This window comes from Mus pahari, chromosome 5 (assembly GCF_900095145.1).
Source record: "Mus pahari chromosome 5, PAHARI_EIJ_v1.1, whole genome shotgun sequence".
Classification (NCBI taxonomy): domain Eukaryota; kingdom Metazoa; phylum Chordata; class Mammalia; order Rodentia; family Muridae; genus Mus; species Mus pahari.
The window spans coordinates 114,308,220-114,328,808 of record NC_034594.1 but is presented as its reverse complement, the minus strand read 5'-3'; the positions used below and the strand labels follow the sequence as shown (position 1 = coordinate 114,328,808).

The following is a 20,589-nucleotide window of genomic DNA, read 5'->3' as shown; positions in this document are numbered from 1 at the left end:
AAAAAAAAAAAGAAAGAAAACCGATTTTGGCATCTTGCCTTTATTACATCAAAGATTTATAAACTGTTACAACATAAGCTAGGACTTAGATGTATGCACATTTTCAACCTTTATTTTATTTCAGATTATAATAAATAGTTGGATTTACTGCTCCAATCTCAACTGTGAGTATCATAATGTTTTCAAAGCCAGAAGACATCTAAAAACTCTGGAGTCAAATATTCTTGGTATTTGCTTGGCCTTCTTGTTTGGTGCAAAACTGGAGGAATTCACACTTGCAACCAAACCATCTAGTGCAATTAATAGCACCTACTTGCAATGTCCTAGGTTCACATTTAAGCAAACAGCACTAATACCCATCACAGTTGTTTCGTTCCTCCCTTGAGAAGAAACAACATCCTCAGAGCCTCCTTCTGTTGAATCTTTGAATTAATCCTTTCATCACAAGCCATGGAGGCAGTGAATAGATAGACCCCCATATTTCTCTAAGGAAAGTGGCTGGATTGAGTAATCAGGCATGTGACAGAGACAACAACATGGAAATTCTTCCTTGAGGCTTGAGTTAAGTATTTTGAGGACAGTCTAAAGAGATAAGGTCAGAAAAACATGCACCCTGTTTGATAAGGTTCTTCTCACAGTTTAGCATATTTATTAAGCTTCTCATTGGTAGTCTCCCAGACCCTAGAGGTCAGAGGTCCAGTTATACCACCTTCTGTCACATTTGCTTAAGTCCACCCTAGAACATACACATGAGTGTTATAGATCATTATGTAAACTAGATAATTAGGCAATACTAGTTTCTTATCTAAATTAGATTTTAATTTCAGCAGAACAACTAACTTCTATCCTTACAAGACATGTTTTCAGGATAGAATTAATTTCCCTAAATCATGTCACTTGGCATTGTGCAATGTCCTGATTGTCTTCAGTATCTTCTTTCATGCAACTCTTAAAATATTTAATATTTTTATAGTACCACAAATTCAACCAATCTGTAATTTATGTAGAAGTGACAATATAGTTAAATTTAGTACTATTATGTGTAAGTTATTGTGAAATTTCACTGACAGAGGATAGAATTGGACAGTGGTAAGGGACAAAATAGAACAAAGTCATTCTGAAACAGGAAGCATTCTGGGATGGAATACTGTAGTCATGGCAAAGGGTGAAGAAGTTGCTCACAGTCAGGGTGGAAGGTGGACTGTGAAAACAAGTCTTGCTTATCTTCAGCACAGTCATATTCTTGGAATGTGCATGCCCTTTACCAGGATGGAATTTAAAACTACAACATTTAAATAGTGCAAACCAGAATTATGCTAAAGTAGAAACTGCCACAGAATGAATAGTCTTCATCTTTGTCCTTAGATTGATCAATTTTGAACTCTTGTTCCCCTTCCAAATTAATCCCCTTTTTGTTTGCTAACTCTGATTGTTAGTATTCTCTCTCTCTCTCTCTCTCTCTCTCTCTCTCTCTCTCTCTCTCTCTCTCTCTCNAACACACACACACACACACACACACACACACACACACACATCCTCTACTTCTCACTATTTAAGGAGATGCTGTCCACCAAGTTCTCAGGTGCTAAGTTGACATTAACTTTAGCGCTTCTCAGAACATAACATATGAAGTACAGAATAGGTAATTGGAGAAAAAGAAATGTTACATCTTGGGTTAAAATTAGAAGAAAAAAATCTGGTTCAGATAAAGTCAAGCAACTAAACAGAAAAAAAGTCCTACCATGAAATAATAAAAAGAACACACGGATCTGACAGAACATTTGTTTTGACATTTTAACTTAGAAAGCCTAGTTTCTCACAAAGGGTGTTAACTGGAAATGCAATAGATAGAAGATGATTATAGAAACACCGCTTCAAAGGTTCCTAGGAATTTTTTGTACTTTGAGCTAAATTCAAGTGATTCCTGACTTCAAAAACCACAACATAGACAGATGTGCCAACTATAATTTTCAGTGCATGCAACAGGCACATAAGTTCACCAGACAATGAATAGTTCTCTTGTGGCTCCCTCCTCTTCTTCTTCTTCTTCCTCCTCCTCTTCCTCCCCCTCCTCCTCCTCCTCCTCCTCCACTTCTTCCTCTTCTTTCTCCTCCTCTTTTTTTCTTTTTCCAAGTCTTGTCTTTTAAGTTTCATATTTGCCACTCCCAGCTGCATCTGGCCTTATTGACTATATAAATTTCTATTGTGGAAATACTCAAAACCCTTCTAAATAAGCTGGAGTGGTGGTGCAGGCGAGCGGGGATGGGCAAGGGAGCACCCTCATAGAGGCAAAGGGAACAGGGGAGAGGGTGGATATGGGATGGGGAGTTTGTGGAAGGGTAACTGGGAAGTGGTATATTATTTGAGATGTAAACGAATGGAATGATTCTAATGGTTCTTTTTGCACTTACTCTTTTATTCATGATCACTTTTGAATAACTTCTAAGTACTAGGCAGTATAATAATACTTTCCAAAAAATTGTCATTTAGTGGAGAGTAAAATGATGAACACTGTATTTAAATATTTACATACTGTAGCTCATCTTATAAGCTATTGTGATTGAGATTTTAAAAAGTTCCTAAAGCAGAACACTGAAGTTGGAAAGATGTCCTGAATACACAAAATAGAATTTTGTTCAGCTACAAAAAACAAAAAAGGAATTATGAAACCAATAGGAAAAATGGATGACTCCAGACTCAGAGAGACAAACACTTCATGTTCTCCTTCATATTAAATTCTAGTTTTTTAATGCATATTATTTATATTTATCTGTTTAATATGCTATATATATGTATATCTATGTGTGACTTGTGGATAGAAGACATGGAAATAGAACTGGAAAAAGAACTGTGGAGGAAGGGGGCCATGGAAAACACATGTGGATGGCACAAGGCAGGGAGGGAGACCTGAAAGAATAAGGGTGAAGAGAATCAAACAAACCTGTTTTTAAATGTCATTTAAAAAAATAAAAGAGCTTAACTTTCACAAGAATTAGTGGGGAGGTTAGGAAAGAGAAATTTTTCCCTTGTTTTAATCCTTATCCTTGGGATCCCACTGATACCTCTCATATACTCCAGTACTGGAGATGCTGAACATTCAGCCTTCACTCCATCTTGTGGCTAGACTGCTTTCTGAGGCAGCTGTTCAAGTCTAATGAAAACGTCCAATACATACTAACAATTTATTTTAAAAAGACAACAATGTGATTGGGACCTTCTTTGTGTTAGGAGACTGTTGTCTAAGTGCTGCCCCTTTCAGAAATGGATTTCAAGCTGACTCCTCACAAGACACAAATGCCAGCTGCTCAGGCAGATTTCATCCAGGTTTTGTCATGTACCTGCTCATTATGATCTAGGCTTTTCTCCAGGTTACCAGGTTTACAAAGAAAATTCATAATCCTTTCTGTATATTTTAGAAGTAGAAATTTGTTTATTCAATGTTAATTAAATACACTCAAAACTTAAAATTTTGAAGTTTATTTTTTAAAGTACTTTATTGCAACTGATATTTTCTTTGTTCAAAAATTTCAATTTAAGTATTGTAGTATTTACAAATTAATCTAAATATTTTAATTATCAAAATACTATTTGGATCATATATATGCATAAACTTAATCACTTATATCAATAAGAAGGCAGAAGAGGAATATAATGAAACTGTTATTAATGCTATTCCTACTTTATTCATTTACTTTATTTTTCTAAGTAATTTGTAGTTTTCATTTTCTGCTAAGAAATACCATTTAAAACAATACTTCATACTTCTTATTCTTTTCTCGAAATCCTTTTAAAAGCTATAGCAAGTAAAAAAAGATGAAATCTCCATTTTTAATCTATTAAAATGTATTAACAACTGATGTTTTGCAAAATATGAAAATTCATCAAAACTTATTTAATTGCAGCAAGAACATTTCAAAAAACAATTTTGAGACATATTGGCATTGGGAAAAAGAATTACATTTGGTTTGTGTGTCTGTACTAGCTCTTTGAAATCTGTGTAGAAAAATAAACAAAACCCTGGTAATCATGATTATTAAAATAGCAAATGTTTGCTTGAAAATTTAATCAAAATTATAGTTATCTTTCTTGAATTTAAGTAAAACTCTTGTTTTTAGATAATCAAACCTACACAGTCATTCTATTTCTGAAAAACATTTGAAATTGGCATTTACATCCAAGAAAGTAGACTATTAGCAAACTAGGTTTTTTAATAAAGCAAAACTAACTGTTAATTATGTTATTGCAAACACACAGGATCAGGTTTTATTTGTTGGAATCTGAGTAAATATTTAATACAAGAAAATTGAGCTCACTCATTCACCTGGACATAGAATAAGTCAGCTTCCCCCATTTTAAAAGTTTTAAGCTGAAACATCTGTCTGAAAATGTGGTTATCCTTTTGAAAGCACTTCTCTGCTCCCTATGTAAGAAACACCTGCTCTGCTTTCGGTAACAACTTCCTATTTATTTCAAACAAATGTGTTTGGTATATGTTTATGTTTTCTGATGGATTACATGAATGAAAAGAACTTGTTCCTGTTTAGTTAGAACACCTCGAAAATTCACTTACAGTGGAACGTGAAAAAAAAAATGTTTGTCACCATCTCAAGACACACTTAACTATTATTGCAGAAACACAGTGAGTGGTTACTTTAAACTATTTAAGCTAGAACACAAGCTACTATTAATCTCAACACACATTATGTTGAGATTCTAAACAAAGACGAACAGCAAGTGAAAACAGAGGGACTGTTTTTAGAGAGCAACATTTTTGGAAGAATCAGATTTTGGCTGTGGCAGTTGTGGGGCATTAGCACCATCTAGTGTTTGAAAGTTTAATTACTGAAATGATGAAAACCAAACTAATTTCAAAAACTTCGTTCAAATTAATGTTCAAAAGACTCAGAGAAAACAACCTAAACAATTGCTTTATTCTTTATAAAATGTAGTGATCTTTTTATTTCATATGCTGTATAGCATCATATAGATGAAAATTCCAGGTGAGCAATATTCAGTAGGGTGTTCTCTTGCTTTTAAAAGATAAAGCTTAGAACAGAATAGCAAATTGTCATAAAATCAAGAAGTAAAAAATTAAAAATTGGCAATTAGAACAATATTTTTACAAATATAATAAGCTTTAGAATCTGCCATTTAGGTAACAGAATGTTGGGTTTTACTAATACAATCATTTAAGCATCAGGATATTTATTGCAAAATTAAGCAGCAAACAACATTTAAAGTGATTCTATTCCATAACACTAATATTCCATGGTCACAATTCCTGCACCTAGAAGTTTAAGGCAAGAGGATTATGAGAAGAAGGCCAGCCGGGTAGACAAAGATTGTGTCTTAAAAATAAGCAAACAGGCAAAGGGATGGTGTAGAAAAATGTAAATTTTTCGACCAGAATGTTAGCTTTATTGTTTTTTTTTTTTTTTTTTTACTGTAAAATCAAACTTCCCAATATATTTGGAATTTTCTGTAAAGAAATGTAAGCAAAAACTTTCTCTGGTAGAAGTTAAGAACACAGCACAGGACTTCCAATTCCTACACCCATACTTCCTATGCCCAAACCATATGCACTAGTTCAAAATCACTGGCTCCGATGTCTGCACACTTATCTTCTGCTTCTGATTCTGGCACTTTCAGAAATCTTGGAAAAGTTAGTAGACATTTGAATCTCCATGTCCTCAAATAACAAAAGGATGACAATGAAAAATAAATACAACCAAGAAACACAAACTCCTGCAAAATATTTTCTCCTGATTCTTTTGCTTATTTGGGAATCTCACATCATAGTCTCCCATTGTGCTCATCTCCCGGTCTTCCCACATTTGTCCCCTTACCTGTGAGGTCCCTCAACAACCCGTGCCCCCCCCACACACACAAATTTCAAAACTAATTTCAACACACAGAGGAGACGAAAGAAAGAAAGAAAGAAAGAAAGAAAGAAAGAAAGAAAGAAAGAAAGAAAGAAAGAAAGAAAGAAAGAAAGAAAGAAAGAAAAAGAAAGAAGGGAGGGAGGGAGGGAGGGAAGACAAGTCTATTTTGTCTGTGTATTCACTGAATCATGGTCAAATTCCTAGTGGCCAACCCCACAAGAGAGGTTGGATTTTTTTTGTTGTTGTTGTTTGTTTTTGTTTCTGTTTTGTTTTCTCTGCCTGCATCGGGGCCAGAAGCCATCAGCTGAAGCAAGCCATGCTGTAGAGTAAGGAAAAAATTCCAATCCAGTGATAATTATTATTTTACTTACAGTTTGTTTTTACTATTGGAACTGATTATGTTTTGTTTTCTTGTCTCCTTGAGACAGAAGTTCTTTGTATAGCCTTTGCTTTCCTGGAACTCACTCTATAGACCAGGTTGACCTTGAACTCAGAGATCTGCCTGCCTCTGCCTCCCAAGAGCTGAGGTGTGCTACCACTGCCCAACTAGACTGATTTTTAAAAAGGGGATATTACAAAGATTCATTACCAAGGAGAAAAGAATGATTATCTCAGGGAGTTTAATTACAAGTACTTTTAAGGTTCTTTTTGTCTGTTTCATTTTTGTAATTCCAAAGAGTGTGAAGCCATGTGAGGCTAGCTCTCCCGAACATGTGCCCCATGTCTGTACTGATGTGCTATAGGTCAGTGAGGGACAGGGCCAGCTCTCTCAGTCCATGGACATTAACATGGCTTCGGGCAACAGCAGACATCTACAAGGTCCATGGCTATATCATTACCACTGACCAACTAATGGCCCTCAGGGGATGGATGCATGTACCACAAACCTCAACAGGGTCTCAGGTGGTTGGTTACACATGACACTCACATCAGCATGCCCCCACTCCCAAGGCAGCAATGCCAGCGAACATCACCAAGTTATCACACCACAGCATAGACCTCATATGTCCACGTGAATCTCAGGTTTCTTCCAGGCCTGGGGCAACAGTATGAACCACAGACACAAATATGGCCTGTGGTGGTATTGTGGACCATGGTGGTCCTTCAAGGAGGTTCAATCCAGAATGTGAACCTTTCTTCAACCTGAGCCTCTGCAAGAGCAAGAGGGATCTGAAAACTGGGAGGTATGGTGAGGGACAGGGGGTGGGGAGTCTGAGTCTATACAAGATGCAGGATGTTGTATACCATCCTGCCGACCCTACTGGACAATGGCAGCATGTTGAGCTCAACCCTCTCTCTCATCTGTCATCCAAATTATGTCTCCAGTTCTGCTTCTCCCCTTAGGCACACAGCTCTCCATTACATATGTGTTCGTTTTAGTAGTTCTCGGTGGCTTCAGACTGATGCACAGCTACAATGTCCCAACCCGTATATATATTAAAAAATATATTTTACATACATACGTATGTATGTATATGTTATATACTATCCTTAATATATTGAAAAGTAAGCATACTGCGATGAAAGAAAACATGCAAACTATCTTTTTTAGGTCTTGAGTACCTCGTTCCACCTGATTTGTTTCCAACTCCACCTGTAAATTTCCTAATTTACCCCATTGTGAAAACATACCATATTTTTTGTTATCCATTCTTCAGTCGATAGACATCCAAGGTTTTTGTATTTCCTGGATATTGTGAATAGAGCAACAATGAACACGGATGAATAAATATCTCTGTAGCAGGATGGAGAATTCTTTGGGAGTATACTTAAAAGAGTAGTATAGCTATGTTTGATGGTAGACCTGTTGCTAGCTTTTGGGAGAAACTTTACTCTGATTTCCATAATGGCTGCAGCAGTTTGCACTCCCACCAACTGTAAAAACCATTCCCCTTCCTTCACTTTCCACACCGGTAGGAGGTCATTTCTTTACTTGATCTTATTCAGACTGGGAGAAGATGAAATCTCAGAGCAGTTTTAATTTTCATTTCCCAGATGGCTAACGATATTAGCCACTTAAAAAAGTTTCTCAGTTATTTTTATCTCATTTCCTACATTGAAAATAAATGTTGTTAAAATATATTTTGATTATGGTTTCCCCTTCTTTAACTCCTCCCAGATCGCCCTTTCCAATCCACCCAAATATACACCATTTTCCTCTCTCATTTGTATACAAACAAGCACCTAAAAACAAATAATAAAATTAAAGTAAAGTAAAAACCAAACAAACTTTATAAGAACTGTCCTGTTTTTAAAATGGCTTTTTCACATTCTTGAGGTTAAGGATGGCTTTTAGCACAGCCTGAGAAAGTTGTTTGGCTTTTTCAATCATGGTTTTTATAAACAAATATTAGGAATTTTATGTAGTCATTCTGAATTTGAGTTGGTAACTTTAATCACATTTGGAAAACTTTGAGGTTTTAGCTGTCCATTCTGTCTGTTCTCTCATCTACTTTTGACATCCAGTTATATATAGCATGTATTTCTGCTTGTGCACACTCAAAAAATTAATTTGTTCTGTTATTGTTTATACAGTATTCTTTCTACCATATTTGAACATTCTATCACAATTCTCCCCAAATGGAATACATTTCTTTCGGATTTCAGATAACTTCAGATCATATTATAGGTTATTATTTCTAATATTCATTCATAACATTAAGATAACATTTTAGAGCCATTTATTTTGAACTTCTTTAATTATTTTTGTCTTTTTCTTAGAATTTGTTAAAGGTACTTAAACTGGCTATTTAAAAGATTCCTTTCTAACTCTGATATGTGGATCAATGTTGATCTACTATTTATTTTCTCTTTGTGTCTACTTTTCATCTTTGTATTTTAATTTTCATAGTTCATATATTTAATAGAAAATGAACACAGTGACCAAAGTTTGTTATTCATTCACACCAACAAGAACATTTTTCTTTTTTATCTCAATCCTGAATTTAATTGAATTGTATCTGATTTGCAACTTTAGCTTAAGTTAGCTCACTTCTAGTCTCAAATACTTCAAAACAAAGACCTTCTTGTGTATGAGCTTGTGTCTATGTGTTTAAGCCCAAATCTGCCCCTTTCTTTACTCCAGTAGACCACAATAAATTTGTCTTCTCTCCTGCTATTTGAGATACACTTTAACTTAAACACTGAAAGACTTTCAAATATTCTAATGTGTTAATGAAGTCACCAATTCTATATTTCAAGACGTGACGTCTGTGAGACTATAGGAAAATCTATGCTTCACTTAGGAATCAGGTAATTCCAACTAAGATTCAGATTCCAAGTTAGACATACTTCCAATATACATGTCTTATTATTTCTGCCTTCACTGCCATTCTTGAATTCACATAACCCCTGGTCATCAGTTCATATACAGAACTAACACATATAACCAGATAAGCAATACCATAGACATAAATCATGAAAGGTACAGGCCCTTCTCACCTAGGTTTGTTCATAAATTTTCATTGTTTCTATAATTTGTGCTTAGGCACTCCTATAAATACCTCCACACAAACATTTTTCCACTCCATATAAATAGTACTAACATAATTCTGTCCTGCCTTTTTATACTATTTCAATGTTGAATGTCGCCTTACAATTCATGTTACCTTAAGTAGAGGAATTTTAATTCAGCAACATGGCTGCCCTGGCAGGGGATCATATCCAAAGATCTGATCCATCTTCAATGTCATACCTTTAATACTTCTAGCTGGAAATACAGATATGCCCTTAGCACACACCTTTAATCCCAAACAATGGAGGCAAAGTTAGTTTGTAAAAATAAGCAACCATGTGTAAATGTCATGTCTAATTGAGGGGCAAAATGATTAATCAGAGAAAAATTAGACAGAATGAGTCAGAGATAGGATATGCCCAACTTTGATGAGGACAAGAAAGAGAGGTGACTTAACTATGTAGTAGGAGTGGAAGAGAGAGGGGGAAAGAGAGAGATGCGGAAGGGAGAGGAAGAAGTTTTACTGGACATGTTTTATAGAGACAGTTTACAGATAAGTACAGAATGAGCCAAAGAATGAGAATGAGTCAGAAGGTTAGAACAAATTGCAAGAATTTGTTTGAGATCAAGCAGAGTAACTCAGTGTTGACCCAAGAGAAGCCTGATTGAATCAATTATGTTGGAAAGGAGTTTGGATCAGAAGAGCTGAGTTGAACCAGCCAGCCAGAGTTCCAAAAGAACTGGAAACGATGAATTCATTCAACATTAAGCCTGCAAGATGACAATTATATCTTGTGAATGAAAGTTATCTTTATAATCTTACTATGCTTTATTTTTATAAGTAGAATTTACTGTTTATAATACATATTATGAGTTTAAAAATAATGATTAGCTTTGCTACTAGGAAATATTTTATGGACAGATAGTTTTATTTAGTCATAGTTTTGTTTGTTCATTCATTTGTTTTTTACAACTTAGAAGATTGCCTAGTAAATTTTCATACTGTTGTGCACATAAATAGCTGGATGGACCTTTAATTGGTATGATTAAAAGAAAAAAGCATGTGCATACTTTTAAAAATAGGTATTTCAAACATTGGTGTGTTTTTAATTACTTGTAGATTGTAAAGGTCCTCCTCCAAGAGAAAATTCAGAAATTCTGTCAGGCTCGTGGTCAGAACAACTATATCCAGAAGGCACCCAGGCTACCTACAAATGCCGCCCTGGATACCGGACACTTGGTACTATTGTGAAAATATGCAGGAGTGGAAAATGGGTGGCTTTTAACCCATCCAGGATATGTCGGAGTAAGTACTTCATGTTTGTAAAACTTAAGAAAATTTTTACTTTTGAATGTATAAAATTATTACAATATATTTACAAATTGTATTACTGCTATAACTAAAATATAGAGAAAGCATTTTAAAATGTAGTTATCCTACAAAACTAAAAATGGAAGCATGCAGTTATCTTCAATTATAAAATACTTTGTTATTTTCAGTTTTTCTTCTACTCAATAATATCAAAAATGTGCTTCCCTGACTCCGACATAAGATGTGTTTCATGGACCATACACTAATATTGTATATTCTTTTCATTTTAGAAAGGCCATGTGGGCATCCCGGAGATACACCCTTTGGATCCTTTAGGCTGGAAGTTGGATCTCAATTTGAGTTTGGTGCAAAGGTTGTTTATACCTGTGATGATGGGTATGTTGTTAGCATTATAAGGCTTATTCTTGTAACTGCATAGGAACTCTACAGTAAATTTTTACTTTAGGAAGACTAAATTTTCTATAAATATTTAAAATATTATGCATAAATAAAACTATGCAGTGAATGTTTTTATTTGGACATCATGTGATCTCCATAACATTAGAAAGTAAGTGATTTATGACAGTTCTGACACAGTGTTGAAATATGGGAGTATTAAGTTGCTATACACAAAAATTAAGCATTCAACTCACAAGTCCTTACTACATTCCACTATTGAACAATATCATGTGAGACTGGATACTTTTGTGTATTAGGGGATAGAATTGTGAAAACAACTACATTATGCAGTAATCCTCTTAAAAAGATTTTATAGTATTTAAAGAAAGCAAGACTTTTACATATGAAAAATTATCTCTCCTGAATATTATTGTTAATGTTTAGTAGTGTGCAAATTACTCTTATTGCATAGGTACCAAAGGCTAATTTCCCATAATCATTGACTCCTCTCTCTGAACAGCCCCTGGTTCTTGTGGCTGACATCATCACTCACTCCTGAGGTATTCATTTCCTATCATACAGGAAAGTTATAGTTGTAATACTATCCCAAATAAGTACAAAGGAGGTTAAACACTTTGAATGGAATCTTTTTAATTGCCTTTTCTTTACTGATTTGAGGCAATAAATTATAACAGTTTAATTAGCTCCAAAAGATCCCTAAACTCAAATATTCAATGTTCATAACATCTTACTCTGATGTCCTCTCTTACACAAGAGAAGACTTACGCGCATCCTAGGTAGGATTAGCAGGAGAAATAAATATGACCCTTACTTAAAGCCCTTCAAAATGATCCTGGAGTTCCACAAATATGCACTAGATACTCAGTTTTATTTAACTTCTCTGTAACATAATGAAGAATAGTTTAGGCAGAGTAAACCAAATGAATGCTCAGTACTCGTCTCCCACTGTAAGAATCATAATTATACTCCTTCATTAAATGTCCTTTTACCTGTGTGCCCCAGCAAAACATCATTTGACATAACTAACTTTCTAAAGAAAACTACAAGTTTCCACTTCACTTATTTAACTCTAATTCTTGGTCTCTTGAACTCATTGTTGCCTCTTTCATCGTGAATATACCAAGAGTAAACACTGATACAACCCAACTAGGTCAGCAACTTTGTATATTGAATCTGAACCACAAACATGAATCTGTTGGTCAAATTACTGACAATTATCAGTTAAAGTCCTCACACCATGGAGGATAAAAATAAGTAAAAGTAATTTAAATTTCTATTGGTGAATGTTAAATCTATCTTGAGGAATCATTGTTTTTTAATGCAGAAGTGAATGGTAAGGATGGGATAGACTTACTGCATCCTTATATTTTTGCTCATGCTTTGTCTTTGTCCTATTCCTATGCTCAGTTCTATGCCTTTGTCTAAAGTTTCTGTCCTGAGTATAGGTTTAATTGAATACTATGTAACAGAATGATTCCTTATGAGCAATAATTTTATTGTCCAACACCATTGTGAATGATTTTGAGATGACATTGCAAACTGTTTTTTTTCCCCCTTCCTATGGACAACCATTTTTTCTCCTTTCTCATCCCTTCAAGAAATAAGTCCAGTAAGGTTTCATGTGGAATTTTACAGACTTCCTGAAGGAACTTAGCATAATAGATGGGTCTCTGCAGTGGATAGAAAGTCTCACAAATAATATGAATACCTTGGTGTGACTCTAACTAAGGAAGTGAAAAATCTGTATGATAAGAACTTCAAGTCTCTGAAGAAAGAAATTGAAGAAGATCTCAGAAGATGGAATGAACTCCCATGCTCATGGATTGGCAGGATTAATATAGTCAAAATGCCCTTCTTGCCAAAAGCAACCTACAGATTCAATGCAATCACCATCAAAATTCCAACTCAATTCTTCTCAGAGTTAGAAAGAGCAATTTGCAAATGAGAATAACAAAAAACCTAGAATAGTGAAAACTATTCTCAACAATAAAAGAACTTCTGGGGGAAATCACCATCCCTGACTTCAAGTTGTACTACAGAGCAATTGTTATAAAAACTGCATGGCATTGCTGCAGATACAGGCAGGTAGATCAACAGAATAAAATTGAAGACCCAGAAATGAACCATCACACCTAATGTCACTTGATCTATGACAAAGGAGTTAAAACCACCCAGTGGAAAAAAGACAACATTTTCAACAAATCATGCTGGCTCAACTGGAGGATAGCGTGTAGAAGAATGCAAATCGATCCATTCTTATCTCCTTGTACAAAGCTCAAGTCCAAGTGGATCAAGGTCCTCCATATAAAACCAGATACACTGAAACTAATAGAAGAGAAAGCAGGGAAGAACCTTGAGCACATGGGTCAAGGGGAAAATTTCCTGAAGAGAGCACCAGTAGCTTATGCTCTAAGATCAAGAATTGACAAAAGGGAATTCATAAAATTGCAAAGCTTTTGTAAGGCAAAGGACACTGTAAATAGGACAAAATGGCAACCAACAGATTGGGGAAAGATCTTTACCAATCCTACATCTGATAGAGGGCTAATATCCAATATATACAAAGAACTCAAGAAGTTAGAGTCTGTGGGGCAGTGGGCTGTGCACAGATAGCACAGTCGAGCATAGGTCTTGAACTTTGGGGGAACCAGTGGGTGGTGATTTCCACCTACATGGGAAGGAAGGTGTTAGATCATGTCTCCTAGACTCCTGGCTTCTGTAAAAGTTACTGCCCCCCACGGCCCCTGCAGGAGAGGTGTGTGACTATCAGTCACGCAGACAATATCCCAAGCTCCTGGCCTTCTGGTTAGACTCCACCATGACAGTTACCTGACTATAGCCAGGTATGCTCCTCCCCACAGTTACCTGTTAGCACAACCCACTATAAAATGGGCTGCTTGAGCCGGATGTGGTGGCACACGCCTTTAATCCCAGCACTCGGGAGGCAGAGACAGGCAGATTTCTGAGTTCGAGGCCAGCCTGGTCTACAGAGTGAGTTCCAGGACAGCCAGGGCTATACAGAGAAACCCTGTCTCGAAAAACCAAAAAAAAAAAAAAAAAAAAAAAAAGGCTGCTTGACCCCTCCTCGCTCTCTTGCTCTCACCTTTCTTACTCTCCTCTCTAGCCCTCTTCTCTCTCTCCCTTTCCCCCTCTCTCCACGTGGCCATGGCTGGCCTCTCTCTTACCACCTTCTCTCCTTCTCTCTGCCTTTCTACAATGAAGCTCAAAAACCATCGACTGTCTCTGCTCATCCAGTCCTGCAGTGCTTGAATGATGGGATAGGCTTTTCCCTAATGAGCTGCCTCTAACCTCCTGCTGGAAGGTCTTCCTCCACTCCAGCCACAGACCAGACTAAGGACTCTCGCCCAAATGAGAACCACTCAGCAACCCCCTCTTCCCCTGCCCTCTCCTCCCTTCAACCCTGGGGCTAACCAAGCTGCCTCCCCGACCCCCCCCCTCCACTCTGTTCTCAGCTCGTCAGTGGTTTCAATCTGTGTTTTGGATGCCCGAGGGTGAGAACCTGGTACCTAGGACTGCCCCTTGTCCACCCACCCCCCCCACCAAGCTGGAGTTTAGTGGCTTCACACAGCCAGACACCCAGCCAGTCCTTCCTAGTCCCCATGCCCAGAGCACTGGAACTCTGTCAGGTCAGGTGTTTTCTCCCACTCCCTTTATCTGCCCCTAACACCCCCCCCATCTGCCCCTAAAGACTCCAGAGAAACAAATAACCATATTATAAAATGGGTTACAAAGCTAAAGAAAGAATTCTCAACAATACCGAATGGCTGAGAAGCAATTAAGGAAGTGTTCAACATCCTTAGTCATCAGGGAAATGGAAATCAAAACAACCCTGAGATTCCACATCACACCAGTCAGAATGGCTAAGATCAAAAGTTCAGGTGACAGTATTTTCTTTCTTTTTAAGAGCAAGATAAAAATAATAAAAGAATGAGAAATATTTTTTCCTTTGGAAATCTCTTACTGGAGGATATCCAAGACTGGACAGAGCTTTAAACTACATAAAACACATGATGTCTTAACCCGAATTATGCTTGTGTTTTCAGCTATCAACTGTTGGGTGAAATTGATTACCGTGAATGTGGTGCAGATGGGTGGATAAATGATATTCCAATATGTGAAGGTAAATGAAAAACAGATTTGTAATGTATGTCTAAATATCTGATTTTCTAAACTGTGTAGAAAAATATTTTTTTTTTTACTTTTTACACTCCACATTTTATTCCCCCCATCAACCCTCTAACTGTTCCACATCCCATACCTCCTTCCCACACCACTGTCTTCACATGGATGTTCCCAACCCTCACCCCACCTGACCTCTAAATTCCCTCATTTCTGAATGAACAAAAATCCGGAATTCCTATACTGTATGTGTGTTGGGGGCCTCATATCAACTGGTGTATGCTGTCTACTTGATGGTCCAGTGTTTGAGAGATCTTGGGGGTCCAGATTAACTGAGACTGCTGGACCTCCAACAGGGTCACCCTTCTCCTCAGCTTCTCCCAGCCTTCCCTAATTCAACAACAGGAGTTAGCTGCTTCTGTATATTGGTTGGGTGCAAACATCTACATCTGACTCTTTCAGCCACTTGTGTCAGGAACAGTCTCTCTCTCTCTCTCTCTCTCTCTCTCTCTCTCTCTCTCTATATATATATATATATATATATATATATATATATTATGTGTGTGTGTGTGTGTGTGTGTGTGTGTGTGTGTGTGTGTATTTTTTTCGATTCTTTTTTTACAGTCCAGTCATTATCTCCCTCTTGGTCTGCCCTGTGACTGTTCCTCATTGATTCCTCCTCCCCAGTCTCAAGAGGATGTCCCCACCCCCATCACCCCTGCACTGTCAGATCTTCCCACTCCGTGGGGTCTCAAGTCTCTCAATAGTTAGGTTCTTATTCTCACTGAGGCCAGACCATGCAGTCTTCTGCTGCATATGTATCAGGGGCCTCATGTCAGCTGGTGCATGCTGCCTGATTGGTGGCTTCTTGTCTGAGAGATCTTGAGGGGTTCAGATTAGTTGAGATTGCTGGTCTTACTAAGGGGTCACCTCCTCTCAGCTTCTTTCAGTTTTTCCCTAATTCCACCACAGTGGTGACCAGCTTCTGTTCATTAGGTGGCTGTAAGTATCTGCATCTGTCTCCTCCAGCTGTTTGTTGGGCCTCTCAGAGGGCAGTAGGCTATCATTGTAGTAGAGAAAGTTATTGAAATATCTTTCAACAATATGATGCTGTGAAGGTTTTCTCATAGCCTTAAATTTAGAAAAAAAAAAAAAGGAGGGCAAGAATTAAAACAGAAATCTTGCTTTTCACTTCATGCTCATATGTAGAACAAAGAGTAAGAATGAGAAGATACAGGTCTTCCTTGTGATTTAGGGGAAAAAGTTCCATCCAAATGCTGTGTCCTACTTCCATGGGAAATAACAAGTGAGAGAAAGAAGAGGTAGGGTGGAAGGAGAGAGGTCATGACCTTGGACATTCTCCTACAGAGACGTTCAAAGAAGGAAACGAGAAATTGTTCCAGGGAACATCTGCATCAGAATTTAAGTGATGCTTGCTTAAAATTGAGGTTTGGGGCCTCCAAATTGCCTCTTTGGGTGATAAGACAAGAAAACCTCTCTAGGATATCCATTACATCCAAAGTTTCCTTCAGGAAAGTAACTCTGAATTCCTTCATGACAGAGAAATTAAGTTCAAAAAAATGTTTAAATAGTTTGAGCACTGAGGTGAAAAGGAAAGAAACATTCCGAAGCATTTTTTTTTTTTATCAGGAGAAACACTTTAAAATTCACTGTTTTTACATATTATTACAATGTAATATCATATTGCTTTGAATTATCAAAAAAACGTTTGTATTACACTATTCCAAAAACTCATATTTGTTCAGAATTTAGGAGATGCTTGCTGTCATGAAGATATAAACTATCACTGTAAGTAATAGTTTCCTTTTCCCATTCCCAGAGAAGCTGATAAGAAAATTACTTGTATTAGTTAACTTTTATGTATTGCAAACAGTGATACTGAATATTTCTCCAACATTGAAGTCATTTCCTGCTGAGTGTTGGGGTTTTAGTTCACCTACATGTGTTTTATGTTGAAGCTTTCAAGTTCTGTTAGTAAAAGCGATGCCTGTATTTTCAGTTGTGAAGTGCTTACCTGTGACAGAAGTCGAAAATGGAAGAATTGTGAGTGGTGCAGCAGAAACAGACCAGGAATACCATTTTGGACAGGTGGTGCGGTTTGAATGCAACTCAGGCTTCAAGATTGAAGGACAGAAGGAAATGCATTGCTCAGAAAATGGTCTTTGGAGCAATGAAAAGCCACGATGTGTGGGTAAGACACACACATATGTTTGCTTCATATTTGAATGGTTTTGGCTATTCTAGTGAAAAATGTACATTTCTTTCTTTTTTATTGAATATTTTATTTACTTACATTTCAAATGTTATTCCCTCTGAAAGCCCACTCACCCTATCTCTTCCCCCCACCCTTGCACCTCAACCCACCCACTCCTGCATCCTGGCCCTGGCATTCCCCTACACTGGGGCATAGAGCCTTCACAGGACCTAGGGCTTCTCCTCTCATTTATGTCCAACTAACCCATTCTATGCTACATATTCAGCTGGAGTCATCAGTCTCACCATGTTTACTCTTTAGTTGGTGATTTAGTCTCTGGGACCTCTGAGGGTACTGGTTATTTCATATTTTTTTTCTTCCTATGGGACTGTAAATCCCTTCAGCTCCCTGGGTCCTTTCTCTAGGTCCAACACTGGGAACAGTGTGCTTTGTCCAATGGATTACTGTGAGCATCCACTTCTGTATTTGTCAGGCGCTGGCAAAGCCTCTCAGGAGACAGCATTATCATACTCCTGTCATTAAGCACTTGTTGCCATCCACAACAAAGTATGGATTTGGTGATTGTATATGGGATGGATCCACTGGTAGAGCAGTCTCTGGATGGTCATTCCTTTAGTTTCTGCTCCAAACGTTGTCTCTGTAACTCCTTCCATGGGTATTTTGTTCCCTTTCTAAGGATCGTAGTATCCGCACTTTGGTCTTCTTTCTTGAGTTTCATGTGGTTTGTGAATAGTATCTTGGGTATTCCAAACTTCTTGACTAATATGTACTTCTCAGTGACTGCATATCATGTGTGTTCTTTTGTGATTGGGTTACCTCACTCAGGATGATATTTTCTAATTCCATCCATTTGCCTAAGAATTTCATAAATTCTTTGTTTTTAATAGCTGAGTAGTACTTCATTATGTAAATATACAACATTTTCTGAATCCATTCCTCTGTTGAGGGGCATCTGGGTTCTTTCCAGCTTCTGGCTATTATAAATAAGGCTGCAATGAACATAGTGGAGCATGTGTCCTTATTACATGTTGGAGCATCTTCTGGGTATATGCCCAGGAGTGGTGTTGCTAGGTCCTCAGGTAGTACTATGTCTAATTTTCTGAGGAACTGCCAAACTGATTTCCAGAGTGGTTGTACCAACTTGCAATCCAACCAGCAATGGAGGAGTGTTCCTCTTTCTCCACATCCTTGCCAGCATCTGCTGTCACCTGAGTTTTTGATCTCAGCCATTCTCACTTGTTTGAGGTGGAATCTCAAGGTTGTTTTGATTTGCATTTCCCTGATGATTAAGGATTTTGAACATTTCTGTAATTGTTTCTCAGCCATCCAGCATTCCACAGTTGATAATTCATTTTTGGGCTCTGTACTCCATTTTTTGATAGGGTTATTTGTTTCCCTAGTGTCTTACTTCTTGAGTTTTTTGTATATATTGGATATTGGCCCTCTATCAGATTTAGGATTGGTACAGATACTTTCCCAATCTGGTGGTTGCCATTTTGTCCTAGTTACAGTGTCCTTTGCCTTACAGAAGCTTTGCAACTTTATGAGGTCTCATTTGCCAATTCTTGATCTTACACCATAAGCCATTGTTGTTCTGTTCAAGAATTTTTCTCCTGTGCCCATATGTTTGAAGCTCTTCCCCACTCTCTCCTCTGTAAGTTTCAGTGTATCTGGCTTTATGTGGAGGTCCTTGATCTACTTGTACTTGAGCTTTGTACAGGAAGATAAGAATGGATCAATTTACATTCTTCAACATGATAACTTCCAGTTGAGCCAGCACCATTTGTTGAAAATGCTGTCTTTTTTCCCACTGGATGATTTTAGCTCCCTTGTCAAAAATCAAGTGACCATAGGTGTGTGGGTTCATTTCTGGTTCTTCAATTCTATTTCATTGATCTACTTCCTTGCTGCTGTTCTGATACCATGCAGTTTTTACCACAATCACTCTGTAGTTCATCTTGAGCTTAGGGATGGTGATTCCACCAGAGATTATTTTATTGTTAAGAATAGTTTTTGCTATCCTGTTTTTTTCGTTATTCAAGACGAATTTCAAAATTCTAAATCTATGAAGAATTTAATTGGTGTTTTGATTGGGATAGCATTGAGTCTGTAGATTGCTTTCAGCAAGATGGTCATTTTTACTATATTAATCCTGCCAATCCATGAGCATGGGAGATCTTTCCAATTTCTTGGATTTCTTTCTTCAGAGACTTGAAGTTTTCATCATATAAATGTTTTACTTGCTTTGTTAAAACACACTAAGCTATTTTAAATTATTTGTGTGTATTGTGAAGGGTGTTGTCTCCCTACTTTCTTTCTCAGCCTGTTTATCTTTTGTGTAGAGGAAGGTCACTGATTTGTTTGAGTTACTTTTATAACCAGCTACTTTGCTGAAGTTATTTATAAGGTTTAAGAGTTCTCTGGTGAAATTTTTGGGGTCAGTTACGTATACTATCATATCATCTCTGAACAGTGATATTTTGACTTCTTCCTTTCCAATTTGTATCACTTTGATCTGCTTTTGTTGTCTAGGACTTCAAGTACTGTATTGAATAGGTAGGGAGATAGCCCCTGATTTAAGTGTGATTGCTTCAATTTCTCTCCATTTAGTTTGATGTTGGCTACTGTTTTGCTGTATATTACTTTTACAAGGTTTAGGATCGCCTTGACTTCCTGATCTTTCCAAGACTTTTATCATGAATGGGGGTTGGATTTTGTCAAATGCTTTCTCAGCATCTAATGAGATGACCATATGTTCTTTTTTCTTTGAGTTTGTTTATATAGTGGGTTACATTGATTAATTTCCATATAGTGAGCCATCCCTGCATCCTCAGGATGAAGCCTACTTGATCATGATGGATGATTGTTTTGATGTGTTCTTGGATTCGGTTGACAAGAATTTTATTGACTATTTTTGCATTGATATTCATAAGGGAAATTAGTCTGAAGTTCTCTTTATTTCTTAGGTCTTCGTGTGGTTTAGTCATTAGAGTAATTGTGGTTTCACAGAATGAATTGAGTAGAGTACCTTCTGTTTCTATTTTGTGGAATAGTTTGAGGAGTGTTAGAAGTCTGCAATAAACCCATCTGGTCCTGGGCTTTTTTTTTTTGGGAGACTATTAATGACAGCTTCTATTTCTTTAGG

The 20,589-nt window shown here is 37.1% G+C and overlaps 1 protein-coding gene across 1 annotated transcript in view; it reads left to right on the top strand.

Moving 5' to 3' along the window:
* Window positions 1–20,589, top strand: part of Cfh (complement factor H) — a 74,314-nt gene that overhangs the window by 5,975 nt on the left and 47,750 nt on the right. Inside the window, exons 2-5 of the mRNA XM_029538693.1 lie at window positions 10,457–10,642; window positions 10,939–11,044; window positions 15,133–15,209; window positions 17,229–17,420. Coding sequence (XP_029394553.1) covers window positions 10,457–10,642; window positions 10,939–11,044; window positions 15,133–15,209; window positions 17,229–17,420 — 561 coding nt within the window. The remainder of the gene's footprint in view (window positions 1–10,456; window positions 10,643–10,938; window positions 11,045–15,132; window positions 15,210–17,228; window positions 17,421–20,589) is intronic.